Source organism: Dromiciops gliroides, chromosome 2 (genome assembly GCF_019393635.1).
Source record: "Dromiciops gliroides isolate mDroGli1 chromosome 2, mDroGli1.pri, whole genome shotgun sequence".
NCBI lineage: Eukaryota > Metazoa > Chordata > Mammalia > Microbiotheria > Microbiotheriidae > Dromiciops > Dromiciops gliroides.
Window position 1 is genome coordinate 385480116 of NC_057862.1, and position 19018 is coordinate 385499133.

General features: G+C 39.8%; 1 protein-coding gene across 1 annotated transcript in view; it reads left to right on the forward strand.

The window, feature by feature from the left end:
- MRRF (mitochondrial ribosome recycling factor) overlaps positions 1 to 19018 on the forward strand; it is a 56963-nt gene that overhangs the window by 17575 nt on the left and 20370 nt on the right. Inside the window, exon 5 of the mRNA XM_043986624.1 lies at positions 9097 to 9188. Coding sequence (XP_043842559.1) covers positions 9097 to 9188 — 92 coding nt within the window. The remainder of the gene's footprint in view (positions 1 to 9096; positions 9189 to 19018) is intronic.

A 19018-nucleotide genomic window follows, 5' to 3' on the forward strand; every position in this document is an offset into this window, starting at 1 on the left:
AGCCTCAGCCACTTGACACTTACTAGCTGTGTGACCCTGGGCAAGTCACTTAACTCTCATTGCCCCACAAAAAAAAAAGAAAAAGAAAGAAAGGAAGGAAGAAAAGAAAAGAAAAGAAAAGAAAAGAAAAGAAAAGAACCAAAAGTTACTTGGAGCTAAATGAGTCGAATAAGCTATAAGCTTACAATCCGCAATTTGCCGGGGGAAATATAAGGAGACAGTTGTCATATAGTTGAAAGGGCTCTTAATTTGGAGCCAGAAGATATGGATTTAAATTCTGGTCTTGTCTGTTTGCCATGTGACTTAGGAGAAGGCATTTAACCTCTTAGTACAGTAATAAGTAAAAGAAGAAGGTTGGACTAGAGTATTTATATCATCCTCTCTCATTTCTAAAACCCTTTTCTCCCCTTCCCATGCTTCCCTCCCCCCTCAAAAAAAAGTCCTCCAGGTAAAATACAAACCCCAAGATGTTTTTATTATAGATCAATGAATCTCATTTTCTTTTGTGACATATAATTTGTTTCTGAAGGCAGTGGTGATATGATTGGACATTGGAATAAAGGTCCAGCTTGTTGGGCCAGAGAACATTGTACAGGCTCAATTATAGAAGGAAGCTTCTATACCATTCCCCACCCTTTCTCATCCCACTCCCAACGCCTTTGCTTGATGGACACCCCAGGGCCTATAAAACCAGTGCTGCTAAAGACATGGGAGGTGGGAAATCATCCAACACCTGTGCTGAGAAGGTGAAAGCCATTGCTGCCTCTTTGAGACAGGAATATGGAGACTTAGAGCTGGAAAAGATTTCCCGTCTCTGCTTCCCTGGGCCCCTCAGTCATATCTAGCTAGTTTATTTTATACCAACCATAGTGTGGAGCCAATTTAGGGAATGGTCTCCTAATTGCAGAGCTTGAAGACCTCATCAGTGGGATTGCTTTGCAGTTTCAGCCACTTCTGTTATTAAATATAAAATGGCATTCACAAAGGAAGAACCTGATTGGCCACTACAGGGTGATAGGATGCAGGAAGAGATCCTGTAGAAATTAAAGCACTTAATTTTTTTAAAGTCAGACTGCCTTCATCTTTTCCTACTACTTTATCACTCTCATTTTCTGCCCATTACAACTTGATGACTTTAGAAGCACTTGCAGATGACTTGGAACAGAAGTTTATTACCAAGGGCATCATGAGGAAATATAAGTTACTTGTTCCTTTGTGTTGTCTGGTATTATTTGGGGAACAGTCTTGCTGTAACTAAACATTTCCTTCCTATGGCTTAGAAACAGTACATAAAGGATTGAACTTCCCAACTGCAATTTACTGCCCTATTCCTCCTTCTATTGACTGGATTTCTTTTCAAATGCAAGGATGTTTGTTGATGCAACTCAAATTTATATACACAAAGCATCACAGAGTCAGAATTCATAGAATATAGAGCCGGAAGAGACCTTAGAAGGCATCTGTCCCAGCCTTATTATTTTATACAGGAGGGGACTCAGGCCCAGAGCTTCTCAGTGATCTATCTTCCCAAAGTCATCCCAAATGGAATTAGTGAAAATTGGATGCTCACTCACATCCTTTGATTTGAAACTCAGTGCTCTTTGTGGTGATGATGTTCCTTAAAACTGGAGGCTACTTTTGAGATCATCTGATACGTTTTTCTTTCCTACAACAGAAAATTGAGGCCTAGAGAGGGGAAGCAATTCTTCCTAAGTCACAAAGCAGGTTTGTGGCAGGATTGTGACTTGAATCCAGGTCTTGTGATGTCCAGCTCTGCATTCTGGGGGAAGCAATTCTTCCTAAGTCACACAGCAGGTTTGTGGCAGGATTGTGACTTGAATCCAGGTCTTGTGATTTCCAGCTCTGCATTCTTTCCACTACACCATGAAAACAAAACAAAACAGAAATCTCTTTTGCATTTGTTTAACATGTGTTTTGGCTGATAAAGGATACAAGCTTGTAGTTGCCATCTACAGACTTGCCTGCAGCTAGAGTTAATGATGGGAAAAGAAAGGAATAGAAACCACAACATGATTTTAGCAAAACAAGGCACGTAGGGAAAAGAATACAATCAGTTCTTTCCCTCTTGCAGCAAATGAAATTAACTAGAAATAGTAGGGAGTCTGAATAGTGGGGTCTGAAAACCTGTGTTCAAATCTCTGCTTAGCTGATTACTGGCTGTGTGACCTTTGACAAACTTCTTCACCTCACTTTACCTCATGATACTTGTACTATTTGGTACTAGGGTTTGTGGGGAAAGTTCTTTGTCAATCTTTGAGTGCTGTCAAAAACATGTACACACACACACCACACACACACACCATACACGTCCACACACAATATGTTAGAAAGAGCACTGGATTGAGTCAGGAAATCTAGGTTCTGGTCTTGACTCTGCCACTAATACACTGTGCGACATTGGGCAAGTCAAATTCCATAGCTTAACCTCAGTTTCCTCCTCTATCAAGTAAAACATTTTCACTAGATTATCTCCAGAGTCTCCAACCAGTTCTGAGAGTTGCATAGACTTCAGACAATTTGAAATGAATCTCATTTGTTCAAAGTGGTAAAATCCTTGAGGATAGTCTACCTGTCCTGACCTGTGAAAGCCTGTCTGGAGGGCAGCTAGGTGGCGCAGTGGATAAAGTACCAGCCCTGGATTCAGGAAGACCTGAGTCCCAATCCAGCCTCAGACACTTAACACTTACTAGCTGTGTGACCTTGGACAAGTCACTTAACCCTCATTGCCCCACCAAAAAAAAGGAAAAGCCTGTCTGCAGTCTTCTTTCCTTTGGTATGGGGTGGCTTGTGCTTATCACCTACCCTTGACTAGGCTACTTCTCCAGCAGCAGAGGTAGGACGCCCCGTGCCACACTTGGAGGCTCTTCAGCTTGGTAGGAGCTGCCAGAGCTTGCAGTCTGTTGCTTGGCCTTCAGCAGAGCCCAGTTTTGCTTCTATGCCATGACAAGGCATTTAAAAAAGAGGCTATTTGTATGAATTCTAATGGATCCACAACCTCCACAGTTTTTGTTTTCCATCTGCAGTACAGATTGTATCTCCTTAACACTTATTCTATATGGTTCTTGTTCAAATCTTTCCATGATTCCTTTCAAAAGGATCCAGCTAACATGATCCATGAAACATAGCTGTTAGTAGGGACAAGAAACTTTGGTTGTTGTTTTTTTTTGGGGGGGGGCAGGGCAATGAGGGTTAAGTGACTTGCCCAGGATCACACAGCTAGTAAGTGTCAAGTGTCTGAAGTCATATTTGAACTCAGATTCTCCTGAATCCAGGGCTGGTGCTTTATCCACTGTGCTACCTAGCTGCCCCCAAGAAAGTTTAACTAGGGCAATACAGTGTGAGGGAATTTGGCTGAGAGTCAGAGGACCTATGTACTAGTCCCTGCCCTGCCATTTACTAACTGTGGCCTTGGATAAGTCACCTTCCCTGCCTATTTCTTAGTTTCCATATCTGTTGAATGAGGTGGCGTGGATTGAATTCCTTCTAAATATGCCTGAATGTAATAAAATTTGAAGTGTTATGCATGTAAATGGTAAATTGTACTTCATATGTGAAAAATGAGTTGTTCTAATACCATATCATATAAACCTTCCTCTTGTTCTTTAGAGGTACTGAGTTTTGCCCCTATAGACTCACAACCAATTTTCAAGGATTTTTTTTAGTAAAACCGTCTATATATTTTGCAATAAGTATCTTTCCCAAGTAGAAAGTTACTTTTTATTGTATTTTTCCCCGTTTGTAAAATCAGAATTCTTTCATTGAAGTATTGAAAACTGGAACCAACTAAAGTTACTTTATTTGATGCTATGTAGATGGATCATGGTCATCAATTTTTTTTAAGTCTTGTCAAAATCTTTAAAAACAATTATTGCTGCTTTTTGCTTTTATGCTACAGTCATTTCTCAAAGTACTGCACTCTCTCCTTATTACATAGAAAAACAATCAAACAAAACCTATTGACCCAGAAGCCACTTCTGACAGTGTGTACAGCTTTCTGTACCCTTAGTCCTCCACTTCTCTGTTGAGAGGAGAGAAGTCTGTTTCAGCATCTCTTCTGTGGAATCAGGGTGGGTCATTGAATTGAACCTAAATTGAACTGGCTTTTACATTATACATTTTACATTATTTTTATCATTATGTATATCATACTCCTAATTCACTTTTCCTCTCTTTGTATCGGTTCACCCAAAGTCTTCCCGTGCTTCTCTGAATTCCTTATATTTGTCATTTTTATAGTGCAGTAGAATACCAGTACATTCATATTCCACAACTTGTTTAGGGATTCTCCAATCCCTAACCACATTGTTTTCAGATTTTTGCTACTACAAAAGCGTTTGTTTTAAAGTGCTACTATGAATATTTTGTTTTATGTGGGAATTTCCAAATATATTCTTCCTCCTAGAGAGCTGTCTAACAAAATAGGAAAAAAAAGCAATTCAGCAAACCTATCCAAGACATGGCATATGTAGAGTTTTCACTTCCATAGCCCTTCACCTCTGCAAAGGAAAAAGCAATGTGCATTTTTTCATCTCTCTCTTTTTTTTTTTTTTTTTGCGGGGGCAGGGCGGGAGGGGGGGGACAGAGACTTGGTCATTATAATTGCATATCATTCATTCTTGATTTGTTTTCTTTCCATTTTACTTGTTATAGTCATTGTGTATATTATTTCTCTGGTTCTGCTTACTTAATTGTATTATTTTTATCTGAGTTTTCCCATGCTTCTCCACATTCTTCATATTTATCCTTCTTTCTACAGTGATGTAATATTCTATTACATCCACATATCACAGTTTGTTTAGCCATTCCTTAGTCCATGAGCTTCTACCCTATTTCCTGTTTTTGCTACTATGAAAAGTGTCACTATACATATTTTGTTCCACGTGTGACCTTTATTTCTTTTACTCTTTGGGGGTATATGCCTAGCAGTGGGATCTCTGGGTCAAAGGGTATGGACAGCTTAATCACTTTCCCAGTGTGATTCCAAACAACTTTCCAGAGTGGTTGGACCAATCATAGCCCTACCAACAAGTGTCGTTATGTACCTTGTAGTTGATTGGAGCATTTTTCATATGGTTGTTGATAGTCATAACTGATAAAGTTCTTTAGGGTTTGAAAAGCATTTTACATATATAATCTCATTTGATTCTCACAACAGCCCTGCAAGGTAAGTGCTGCTGATATTATTCCCATTTTAAAGATGAGAAATTATGCAAAGAATAAGTGTCTGGGGTGGGACTTCCAGCCCAGGGCTTAAGCTCCTCTGGATCATACTTTGCAGTTATTCTTTTATAAATTGTTCATATCTACTGACCATCTATCTGTTGGTAAATGACATTGGGGAGACTTTAAAAAAGAAAAACCGGAGACACAATAATATAACAAATAATATAAAGAAAAGAAACTTTGAAAGATTTCAGAGCTCTAATCAACACAGTGATCAGTCATGACTTTAAAAGACTAATGGTGCAGCAGGCCTGAGGTGATGCACTAGAGGTGTAGGATGGAATTGTGTTTTCAGACATGACTATGTGTTTCATTTGACAATACTTATTTGGGAGGAAGATGTGTTAGTGAGTGGTGAGGGAGGTGCAAAAACAAAAGATAGCAAAGAACATCAATAAGAAATTTAAAATACACAGAAACAAAAAAAATTTAGAAGAAATATTTTCCTATAAAATGGAAGGGACAATTTTGTTACTGCCTTGTTAAATAAAACAAACTAGCAGAAGTTCCCATATAATCTTTTTTTATTCTTTGTATATTGAAGTGTTTGTGGATAATTGTTAAGTTCATCATTTAAAAAAAGAGAGAGCCAGAAGAAGGCTTTTAGTTTGTTGGGTACCTCCTTCATGGAGGCTTTAAAGAAAAGCCAGAGGTAAGAATTGTGCAGGATAAGAAGGTGTGGAAGTACTGTTCAAGGGGGCATAAATACCAGTGAGATACTAATCCATTAATGTATAGATGTATGGATGTCCAAATGGATGTTGTCTCCTTAAAAGTGGCTCTCTTGCCTGTTCTAAGATGTAGTCTCTTTCCTTGACTTTAGGGTCAAATTATGAGTTGTGCCAAAAAAAAAATGAGTCTTATGATTTTATAAACATATCCCAATTTTGACCCTAAGCAGAATAACTTGTAGAATACTAGCATTTTCTTTTTTGAGATATTTTGTTATTGTTTGTTGTTCAGTTGTTTCACTTGTATCTGATTCCCTGTGATGCCATTTCTGGGGTTTTCTTAGCAAAGACACTAGAATGGTTTGCCATTTCCTTCTCCTGCTAATTTGCAGATGAACTGAGGCAAACAGGTTTAAGTGACTTGCCCAGGGTCCAGTAAGTATCTGAAGCTGGGTTTGAACTCATGAAGATGAGTCTTCCTGATTTAAAGCTCAGTGCTCTGTCCACTTTACCACCTAGCTGTGAGGTTTGAGCACAGCTGTTATCATTATTTTACAAATGAGGAAACAGGTTCAGGGAGGCTAAACTTGTCTATGATCACACAGCTAATAAGTGGGAACCAGTTTTAAAACCTGATGACAGAGCTTGATCATTTATTCACCCACCTAATGTACCAGATTTGTTCAAGTGACTTTTGGCTGTTTTCATAAGTCAGATCCATCCCCTTACCACAACTCTTCATTCTGACACAACATGTGTGTTACTGGAAAGGTTGAGGAGGTGTAAAGATTAGGAAAAGACACAGACAGCTTGGTATAGTAGAAAGTGAATTGACCCAAGGAACCAAGAAACTGGGGTCCTTATTCTTCCTCTGCCACAAACTCACTTTGTGACCCTGCACAATTCACTCTCTGAGCCTTTATTTTTTTCTTTAGTAAAATCAGGGGATTAGGTCAAATAGTAATCTGTGACTATCTAGAATCTGCCACTACTGAGGATTTTCAACAAAGTATACTGAAGACCCTGAGTACAGTTCTCAGAGAGACATTCTAAGACTGGCTTGAGGGGGCAGCTAGATGGCGCAGTGGATAGAGCACCGGCCCTGGATTCAGGAAAACCTGAGTTCGAATCCGGCCTCAGACACCTAACACTAGCTGTGTGACCCTGGGCAAGTCACTTAACCCCAATTGCCTCACCAAAAAAAAAAAAAAAAAAGACTGGCTTGATCAATGACAGCATATTTGGAATAAATGTGCAATATAGTAGAAAGAGTATTGGCCTAGGAGTCTGGAAAGACCTGTATTTAGATCTTCACTCTGGCTCCCACTTGATTTTTTGTGAGGAGAATTTTTTATAAATCTTAAAGTATTGTATAATGTAAATTGTTAATATCTCCTGGGAGTGGGGGGGAACGCTACTTTGTTATAGCAGTCATTCAGATGAGTAAGCTTTGGTCTCTTTGTATTAAAAGAAAAAACCCCAACAACAGTCACTGAGTACCTGGTACTTTATAGTCACACCTCTTATAGAACCTGCACCTTGGATAGTGCTCTGGAAAAATAGGCGCTTAGTGTTTCATGAATAAAATGTTGACTATGGAAGCGAAGGTGTTTTTGGAATGGAAGGGAACAGATTTCATTCATTTAATTCCCTCCCCAGAGAAAGGCATTCACCATGAGCTTGGGAAAATCTAGGGGAAGAAGATTTGGAACTGGAATAAAGATATTGAGTTCTTTAATAGTATTTTGGATGGACTTGACTGTCAAACTTAACTCCCAGAAAAAAATCTGCAGTGAAAGCTGTTTTCATTAATTTTTCAGGCAGGCAATGAAAGGTTCTTAGTTTGAGTTGCTCCTTAGTATGGCAGACCAGGTATAGCTGCAGCATTGCTTAGGCATGAGGAGAAGTCATTACCTACCCCAGCACCTGGAGCAGTGTGTGAGCATCTTAGAGAGGCAGATTTGGGCTTCCATAATGAAACATTTCCCAAGAATGAGCTGTTCCGGGGCAGCTGGGTGGCACAGTGGATAGAGCACCGGCCCTGGAGTCAGGAGGACCTGAGTTCAAATCCAGCCTCAGACACTTAACACTTACTAGCTTTGTGACCCTGGGCAAGTCACTTAACCCCAATTGCTTCACTTAAAAAAAAAAAAAAAGAATGAGCTGTTCTAAACCAAAGTAGGCTAGGGGGTAATGGGTTCCCCATATTTATGGAACCTGGATGACCACTTGTTAGGGAAGCTGTAGAGTGGATTCTTATTTGCATATGAATGAGTTGGATTATAAGGGGTTCTTAGCCTACAGGGTCTGTGAACTTGTGTTTGTTTTTTTTGTTTTGTTTTCTGTTTTACTTTTGTGATCACTGGTTTCCTTTGTAACCTTATATTTTTTATTTTTTTTGCATCTAAAAACACTTCTGAGAATGGGTCCTTAGACTTCACCAGAATGCCAAAGGGGTCCATGATACAAAATATGTTAAGAATCCCAGAACTAGATGATCTCTGAGATGCCTTTAAAGCCCTGAGTTGCTGTAATTCTTCATCACTTAGTAGGATGTGACTGTGTTTAAACCAGCCTCTGGGAGACAGCCTTTGAGACAGGTCATCAACCCCTGCACTTAAAGACAGAATTCCTTGTATCCTTAAATACAGACATTCTCACCATACACATGAACACACAAGCAGGCATTTCATCACTCAGGAAAAAGAATGAGTAGGTTTGGCGTGAACACAACTAGCACCTAAGGAGTTAAATTGATTTAATCTTTCACAATCGGCACTGGGAGATTTCTAGTCAACTGGAATTTTTAACAGACAAAATCTTTCATCTGTCTTTACACCAATCTTTGCACAATCCAGCCCCCTCCCTAGAGGATTTATTGTGGTTTTGATCTGCATTGCCTCAAACCATTGAAATCTTTTCAAAGCAGCAGAGGGTTTTTTTTTTCTTTTTTTCTTCTTGTTACTTTTTTTCTCTTGCAGTACCCTGGTACCAAGAGTGGACACAGTTTGCTATTCAGCCTGATCAAAGCAGTCTGCACCAATGTAACTTCCTGATCTTACGGGGAACAGAACTAAATGTTTCCATGTTCAGCTGAGATGGATCGCCAACTGTCGACAGAGCAGTTGCATCTGGCAATAATTATTTACTAATTCTGCTTACCGTTTGATCTGGTTTGCAGTGTACAGCTGCAGCTATCAAGGCCATAAGAGAAAGTGGAATGAATCTGAACCCAGAAGTCGATGGGACAGTAATTCGGGTGCCAATTCCCAAGTAAGTTAAGTGACTCTCAGGTGAAATTCATACAGTTCAACTGAATTCAGCAAATGTTTGTTAAGTGCACAGCCCTCTTCTAAACCCTAGGCATATAGAGATAGATGGACTGTTCCATGCTGGTTTTATCATCTCTAGGATGTCAGAGATGGAAGGGACTTTAGGGAAAAAAATTTCAGAGGTTGAAGAGACTTTAGAATATACAACATTAAAATTGGAAGATGTCTTTTAGAAACTATCCCTTTATATATCATTTTAGGCTTGAGGAAACTGGTCTAGAATGGTCAGGTGACTTTCCCAGAGTCAAGTTTACTGTAAATTCAATAAACCTTTATTCAGTGGCCAGTATGTTAAAGGTACTGTTTAGGGCAGTGGGCCAGTTATATTGAATAGGACAAAGGCCTTGGTCTCAAGGTCAGTGTCAAATACATTGACATGAGAGGAGATTGAAATAATGTCAAAGAAACAGTCTAGCCCAAGTGCTATGAAAATCAAAGAGAAAGAAATCACTGTTGTGGAGGAACAGGGCTGTGCATATGACTTGTTTTACATTGTATTGGAGTTGGAATCAAGGTGAACTGGGTTCACATTCTGCTAATAGCCCTTACTAGCCCTGTGTCATTGGGCAAGTCACTGAACATTTCTAAGCCTCATTTCCCTCATTCATAAAGTGTGGATTATAGTGTCCACATCAAAGGGTTATTATGAGCTTCAAAGGAGCTGGTGTATATAAAGTGCTTTGTAAACCTTAAATGTCAGCTTTGTTAGGGTCATCATCCATGCCTTCCTTCCTTGTATGGTAATACCAGAAGACTCTGTTCTGATCTCTCTTCTCTCTTTATATGTTTTGTCTTCATGATCCCTTCAGGTCTTATTGGCTCAGCTATCCTCTCTATGCAGGTTATTTCCAAAACTACTTACCTAGTTCTCATCTTTCTTTTGAGCTTTAGTGTAGGACCTCTAACTGTGTGCTGGACAGCTCCACCTGGATATCCCAAAGGCATCTCAAACTCATTTCCAAAACTGAACTATTATCTCTCCCCTAAACTTGATCATCTTGTTTCTTCCAGTCACCCAGTTTCTCAGCCTAGGCATTATCCCTCAACTCTTCACTCTCACTCATTCGTCATATATAATATATTGCTAAGTTTTGTCAATTCTTTTTTTTTGGGGGGGGGCAGGGTAGTGAGGGTTAAATGACTTACCCAGGGTCACACAGGTAGTAAGTGTCAAGTGTCTGAGGCTGGATTTGAACTCAGGGCCTCCTGAATCCAGGGCTGGTGTTTTATCCACTGCAATACCTAACTGCCCCTGAATCTTGTCAATTCTAATTCCACAACATGGTTTCCCCCCAGTCACATTGTATATAATTCTTATAGTTGCATATTTGTGAAGATGTCATATTCTACCAGGAGAAATATAAGCTTCTAGATGACAGGGATTCTCATTTTTCTGTTTGTATCCCCATACCTTGCACAGTCCACGGTACAGTTCATAGTGCTTAATAAACGTGTGTATGTTTTAAATTAATTGATGGAATGCTTCAAAGAGGGAACATCTTCTGAAAACTGGAGCTGATTTCAAACTCATTTGATGAACCAGTTAGAGTTGAATGTAAGACCCTGTGGAGACTACAAAGAAATACTTTGCTGTCCTCAGAGAGGTTATAGTTTGGTTTGGGGAATGGAGACAAAAATACAAATAAGTACAATAACAAAGCAGAATGTGATACTCATAATGACTCATACTTGTATATAACACTTTTAAGACTTAACTAAGCACTTTCCTCACAACAGCCCTTTGAAGTGCCATGAGAACGATCATCTCCATTTACAGACAAAAACAAAGCTGTGTAATTGGCCCGTTATCACACAGCTAGAAAGTGACAGAGGCCTGAGGTTGAACCTAGGTCTTCCGACTCAAAAACTGTTTATTCTCTTATGCCATTTCTGCTTCATAGAGTGTGATCAGTATCATAAGACAGTTAAAAACAAATTTGTAAGAGCATTCAGTTTTATGCTGCTCTCCTTTGTCAAAGAAAGGAGGGATTATGTCCACAAGAAAATGTGATAAAAGGGGTAGTATATGAGATAGGCCTTTTGATGACTTTAGCTGGTGGAATTGGGCAGGGCATTCCAGGTAGAGGGACAAGGGTAAGCAAATTATTAGGAGCAGGAATGACCCAGAAAGTAGTACTCACTTCATTTGCTTTCTTTGACCTCTGCCCAGTGTTGATGACCATATTGGCCAGCTGTTAGCCTTTGTCCATTATGGATTAGACAGCAATTTATCAATGGATTTTTTACTTTAAAGTTCTTGTGGTTGGAGCTTATTTCTATATATGTGTCTGTCATTCCATTTATTTTTACAAATGGTCAGATTAGCTGGCTGTGGTGCAAAGTTAGTTAGAATGTTGTTCCTAGACTTCATGCGATTAAACTAAGATTTCAGAATTTGTATACAAACACTCTCCTCTCCCTTCCCCCCACCCCCCGCAGCTAATCAGGTTCTTTCCCTCCTCCATTTTAGCTTCTAAATAGATTCCTGAGTATTCTTATATTAATATTATTGCCAAGATTGGTAGCACACTGCACTGGGAGGAGCCCTCGACTAGGAGGCAGAAGAAGCTCTGAGCTATGGCTTTGCCACTAACGATCTGGCCAGCAATCTTGGTCTAGTCGTTCTTCTCCCTGACCTTCATTTTCTTGTTCTGAAAAGGAGGGATTAGACTGTACAATCTTTTTAAAAACATTTTAGTATTTTATTTTTCCCCTATTACATGTAAAAATATTTTTCAACATTTGCTTTTATAATCAAGTTCCAAATTCTTTCCCTTCTTCCCCACCCTCCCGTATTGAAAAGGCAGGTAATTTGATATAGGTTATATATGTGTAGTCATGCAAAACATATTTCCATATTAGTCGTGTTGTAAAAGAAAACATAGACTAAAAGAAAAACCCAAGAAAAATAAAGTTTAAAAAAAAGTATGCTTCAATCTGTATTCAGACTCCTATCAGTTCTTTCTCTGGGAATGGATAACATTTTTCATCATAAATCCTTCAAAGTTGTCTTGGATCATTGCATTGCTGAGAATAGCTAAGTCATTCACAATTGATCATTGTTACAATATTGTTGTGACTGTGTACAATGTTTTCCGATTCTACTAATTTCACTTTGCATCAGTTCTTATATGTTTTTCCAGGTTTTTCTGTGAGCAACTAGCTCATCATTTCATCACAGTAGTTTTCCATCACAATCATATATCGAAAATTGTTTAGCCATTTCCCAAATGATGGGCATTCCCATAATTTCCAATTCTTTGCTACCAGAAAAAAGAGCCGTTATAAATATTTAGGCATAGTTCCAAAGTGCTCTACGTAATAGTTGAATCAGTTTACAACTCCACCAATAGTACATTAGTTAAGCTGTATGATCTTACAAGATCTCTTATAGCACTAACAATCTGTTTTCTACATTCTAACATCTGACAAAACATTTATTAAGTACTTACTATGTGCCAGACATTGTCTTAAATGCTATGAATGCAGATATAAGCAAGTAAGACAGTCCCTACCCTCAAGGAGCTGAATTCTAATGGGGGTAGTTAATACAGAAAGGAGAATTGGAAGGTGAGATGGGGAGTCAGGGTGCAACTAGATGTGCTGTGTCATGATATGGCAATAGCTAGGAAGTACTGGAAAGGACTGGTTCTGACTGAGATAAGGCAAAATCTCATCTACCAGAACCTGGTGTCCCAGGGGAGGAGTCCAAAGATTGTCTGTTTGTTTTGTGGTAGGTGGTTGTTTTGTAGAGGGGTGGGAGATGAAGATGTTGGCTGATGTGGAGATGGCTAACAAGAGGTTCTGTAGTCTTAGAGGCCAGTTTTCCCCTATTTTATTTTAGAGCTTCTCTAGTTCCAATGTTTTGTACTCTAGGTTCTGACATTCTTTAAGGTCTCTTGCAGTGCTAGCTGTCTATGATACAATGAATTTGTTATGACTAAACCTACATTGTTGTAATGGATACATCCTCCAATGCTGAGAGGCCCACTCATAAGGATATTTTTATGTCAAAGGTCTAACTTGCACGTTATGGAATTCTGCAATCCCAGAAGAGTTCTTCATTCCTATGAGTGTGAACTATGTAACTTCAGATTGAAGGGCTGGGGAGTTTAACTACCATTTACAAAGGCACAGGAATCTGTTATGTTGCATTAGAATAGGGAATGGGAGTAATCCAAAAGAAAAATGACAGAACAAACCTTTCTGCTTCTGTAAACTACATTTATGTACTCTTTTTTTCTCTCTTTAACAGGATAGATGAGGGTCATGAGGACATTACTGAATTATATTTTCTGGAGTTTAATAGCTAGAAATTGATTTCTCCCTTCTTTATTACAAAGGCAAGATATAACGAGTAAAAAAATTGATGTAGGAGTAAGGTGACCTAGGCTCTTACTCTGCCTTTGCCCCTAACTCACTTGGTAACCATGGATAAAACATTGGTGTTCTTTGTGTCAAATACTTCATCTGTAAAATTGACATACTAGTACATTATAACCTAAAGAACAGAGTGTGTGTGTGTGTGTGTGTGTGTGTGTGTGTGTGTGTTACTAGAAATAATGTATTAAATGCTTTGAATTCCTAAGAAGATAGAAACTATACGAACACAAGATATTAATATTATAGGAAAACCTCTATTACCTTGAATCCATTTAATGGTATCTGAATTAATTGTGCCAACACACTTAAAAACTTAAAATCACCATATAAATGAGTTATTAAAGATAGAACTGTGGAATAGATCTTCATATATATGATAAATATTATGTATAGTATCATATATATCATATATATGTACATATGATATATATTTACATTTATATATACACACATATATTCTCCACAGTGATCCTCCTCCGATGCCTTATTTTGGCACAGAGGTATAACCTTGGGATCTCTGAGCTTTTGCCATTGGGAGCACAAGCTCTGGTCAGTTCCACCCAGTAGGAAAGGCTGAGTAAGGGCCTATTGATAGTCTTACATATCTGTCATCTTCTGCCATCCAAGAACTGTCCTACTTGCAAAGAGGCTCATTACCAGAGAGTTGGCCACCTGCTGAGAGGTAGTGATTGTGGTAGTGGGGAGGCGGGGAGGGTATAAAATGGGAAAGGAGATGGACCAGTCCTGGATTCACCCTGAGGGATAGTAAAGTGATAACCTGGGTATTCCATGGGCATTTGTGAACCAGAGGAAAGCCTTTAGTGTATTGGGCAGATGTTTTCTGGAAGCTTTACAAAAACATTGACAGATGTCACCCAAAATGAGGTTGCTTAGATAGGTTGTGATCTGCAACCAGTTAAGGTAGTGCCCACAGAAATGAAACTCTTTTGAAGTACCCATAGATCTGTTCTACAGCTCTATCTTTAATAATTCACTTATATAGTGATTTAAAGTTTAAAGTGCTCATAATAAACTTGTGATGTAGATAGTACAAATATGATCATTCCATTTTATAGATAAAAAAACTGATGCTGAGAATTGAAATGACTTCTCATGCCCTCATTTGTCCTAAGGTCCCTTTCCTTCTCCCATTTTGGGGGTGGGGGGTGGGGGGTAGATAGAGCTGAGCCGTCAGCTCTCCAATTACCCTGAATTGGCATACTTCATCAGGCCTCAGATCTCTGACCTTGTTTCAACCTTCCCATCCCATCCATCTCTCCTCTTAGGCTATCCATTTGCCTATCCATTTTCCCCTTCTCTAGCCACCACTCTGCTATTTGTGTTGTTTTCCCTAATTATATTGTAAACTCCTTGCAGGGAACAGGCATTTATTAAGCACTCACTACATGTCAGTCACTGTGCTAAGCACTTAAAAAATATCTCATCTGATCCTCACAACAATCTTGTGATGTAGGTACTATTATTATTATTGTCCCCATTTTATAGTTGGGGAAACTGAGGCTGACAAGTTAAGTGACTTACCCAGGGTCACATAGATAGTAAGTATCCGATACTGGATTTGAATTCGGATTTTCTTGACTCTCTGTCTAGTGCTCTATTTACCTACCTGACTTCCTTGAGGCCTTTTTGAATTTATATCCCCAAAGCTTAGCACAGTGCCTGTCATATAATAAATGATTATTCATTCATTCATTCATTCGGCTGAGACAACTGAAGAGTAGTTTGAGTTGTTTTGGGGTTTTTTTTTGCAGGGCAGTGAGGGTTAAGTGACTTGCCCAAGGTCACATAACTAGTAAATGTCAAGTGTCTGAGGCTGAATTTGAACTCAGGTCTTCCTGAATCCAGGGCCAGCACTTTATCCACTGCACCACCTAGCTGCCCCTGAGTAGTTTGATTTTTTTTTTTTTTGGTGAGGCAATTGAGGTTAAGTGACTTGCCCAGAGTCACACAGCTAGTAAGTGTTAAATGTCTGAGGCTGGATTTGAACTCAGGTCCTCCTGAATCCAGGGCTGGTGCTTTATCCACTGCACCATCTAGCTGCCCCTGAGTAGTTTGATTTTTAATGAACATATAGTTTGTTCATTGAATATGAATTTCAGGGAAATAAGGAATTTCTGGCAGGTAAATCCTAAATAAAACCAACTAATCCTATGTCTAGTAATGCCTTCATTTCTTTGTTTGCCAAAGGAAAGGTTAGAGACCTTGGTCTTGTTCTTTTAAAAATCACCTCTGTCATCTTTCCACTTAGGACTCTTTTAGTCTTGCCATCCTGGGAGCAATTGAGATAATTGCTGTCATTTTTCCTTCTGCATTTGGTAGTTAGTGTGCCTTCTGCCTCTTTGAAGAAAGGACCTGATGATCAAGAAAATTCCACATAGAATCTTCTGTCTAGGACTTCTCTACCCCCATTTGGTAGGCTGCTGACCATAAAGTTTCATATAGTATAATGGAAAAAATACACACAACAGTGGATTAGAGTAAAAATAATTGGTTTCAAATTCTGTTTCTGCTTTTTGCCCTGTGGGGCCTTGGGAGAATCCCTTTCCATCTCTGAGCCTCAGTTTCCCTAGAGGTGGTTGGACTAGCTATGCTCTAAAGTCCCTTCCCATTCTAGATCCTATGATCTTGGCTGAAGTATTATAGCCTACATTCTGTCTTTCCAAAGCTATTTTCCCATAATTTGATGAGCCCAAAATGCTACCCTCTTCCATTTATGTGCCAACCACTATATCTGTCTTGTGGTTGATTGTGCTAGAGGGATAGTGTGTTTGAATTATACATTCCAGGAAATATTGGTAATATCCTCTCTTACACACACATACACACACGCATACATGGAACTTTGGCATTCCGTAAAGAGAAAAATCAGTTAAGAATGACTCAAAGACCTCATTTTGGATCGAGAGCCCACAAATTTCCTTTGAACAACTGCAGCTGTTTATGGTGGAGTTTGCTACCTCTTTCATTACAACCCAGATACCAGCCATTGCAGTTCATTTCTGAGTAATTCATTCTGTCGGATGATTTTCCACACATAGTGCTTTTTTAAAGCAAATATCTGGTGGGCCTCCATCAATCTGCAGGACACTTGCTTCCTTTTATTCAGCCTTGCCACATGCAAAAGAACCATCTTTTTCAAGGGAAGCTTCATGCATTGAAGCTCTAGAGAGGCCCACATTTCCATGGTTTGCCTTGTGTGTATAATTGCAGCACGCTCCCAAGACAGGAGACCCAGTGTTTCGGCACCTGCCTGCTGATTGAAAGACACAAAGAGAAGCAATCAGCTTCTCAGACACACTTCTAAAGGAATTGAGCTTTCAACAGAAACTGAAGAGAAAGTTGTCACCAACACCTATGCAAAACGTTGCATAAATAAGAGGCCACTTCTGTCCTCTTCTGTCTGATATCTTCTTCCATCACCTAATAGACTGATTTAAAATTCGAAGAAAGTTGCCAGCAATCTTCCAGGTTAGATAGCATCATTAACGTGTCTAACCCCTCTGAGCAGACACCCCTCCTGCTGCACTCAGATTGGAAGAGGGACAGGGACAACAGTGACTAATTACACATCTACACGGGCTCAGAATTTTCCAGTACCACTGATGGGGTCATAGCATTATCGCAACATGGATCTCTTTCAGCAGGGCTGGATGAAATAGCCTTGGATCAGACCACAGCTGCAGTGCAGTGATCAGTTTTGGGTGCCACACTGTAGCAGGGACATTGACAAGCCAGAACCTCTCCTGACATTGTCTAGGTTGGGTTGGGGGAGGAGACTATAGACAATGCCATACAAAGATTTATGGAAGGAGCTGGAAATGGTTATCCTAGAGAAGAGAAGACCAGGGGGATGATGTTATCATCTCCAAATATCTGAGGACTTGTCAAGACTTCATTTTCTTGGCCCTGGAAGGCAAAACCAGGACTCGTGGGGAAGAAGTTATAGGGAGGAAAGTTTCAACTCAGTGAAATCTGGTAGGACTTCTTATCTAGAAGTGGAATTGGTTTCCCCAGGAAGTAGTGAGTCCTATGTCACCGGAGGTGTCCAAGCACAGGACAGATGACCACTTGTTGGGGATACTACCCCAGGTTGAGGTGAAAGTTGTTGACCTCTGGGGTCCCTTCTAACTCATTTCATGTTTTTCTTTTGTTTTTTTGTTTTGTTTTGTTTTGTTTTTTAGTGAGGCAATTGGGGTTAAGTGACTTGCCCAGGGTCACACAGCTAGTAAGTGTTAAGTGTCTGAGGCCGGATTTGAACTCGGGTACTCCTGACTCCAGGGCCAGTGCTCTATCCACTGTGCCACCTAGCCGCCCCACGTTTCATGTTTTTAATATAATGGAAAGAGTCCTGGATTTTGAATCAGAGATCTGTTGAAATTTTGGTTTTGCCACTTAGCTGTTGCATGACCTTGGCCAAGGTGCTTCCTGTCTCAGCCTCAGTTTCTTCATCTGTCAAAAGAGGGGATTGGACTCCATGACTTTTAAAAGTCCAAGAATTAGGTAGATTCTTCCATTCTAACCTGTCGTTGTTTGGGGGTATAAAGGTTACCAACGAAAGGTCCGGTTACTTAAATGGGAGATGGCACTGGTATTTGTCAGACAGATGGGGATGCATGAGCTCTGTGACCTCAAACCAAGATGCATAGGAAATCAGGCCACACTGCACAAACAAAAACATTTCCTTCAAGGCCTCAGAGCCCCAAGTCCCCAAGCTGCCCCCGCCTGAAAACAATAAAGCTGGTGAGTGTGCTCATGGCAGATTGCCGTCCTGCTCTTCCCATCCCTGGGGAGGGGTTCTTTTCACAGAATCCCAGCAGGAAGATGGCTAGTTTCACACTCCTATATTTCCCCCTGCCCCTTAGGAGATTAGAGATGAAGTCCTGGAAAATCCCCTTCCCTAGAACAGCAAGATGTTCTTTTTCTCTGGAATCCATTTGTAGAATTTTTAATTTTTTTTGCTAGATCTTTGGCCTAGAAGTACAATAGTTCTCATTTAATACACAGGATCATTTCAATATGTCTTTTAGGTTCGTAAGCACCTTGCTCATAGGAGCTTTGTGATTTAGGGGGAGAATTTCATGAAGCTCCCTGAGTTGGACCTTAAAGGAAGAGAAGGATTCCAACAGGTAGAGATGGGGGTGGGGGGACATATTCACCAGAGGACAACCTGCACAAATGCAGGTGCAGGGGATGGCAGAATGAGATTGGGCCACTAGAAATGGTGCATTTTGGCAGGAATTTAGAGGGCATGAAAGGGGTATAGTATGAAATAAGGTAGACTGGAATTAGATTGAGGAGGGCTTTGAATGCCCGGGCTAGAAGTTTGTATTTTATCCTGTAGGTGGTAGGGAATCAAAGATTGTTGAA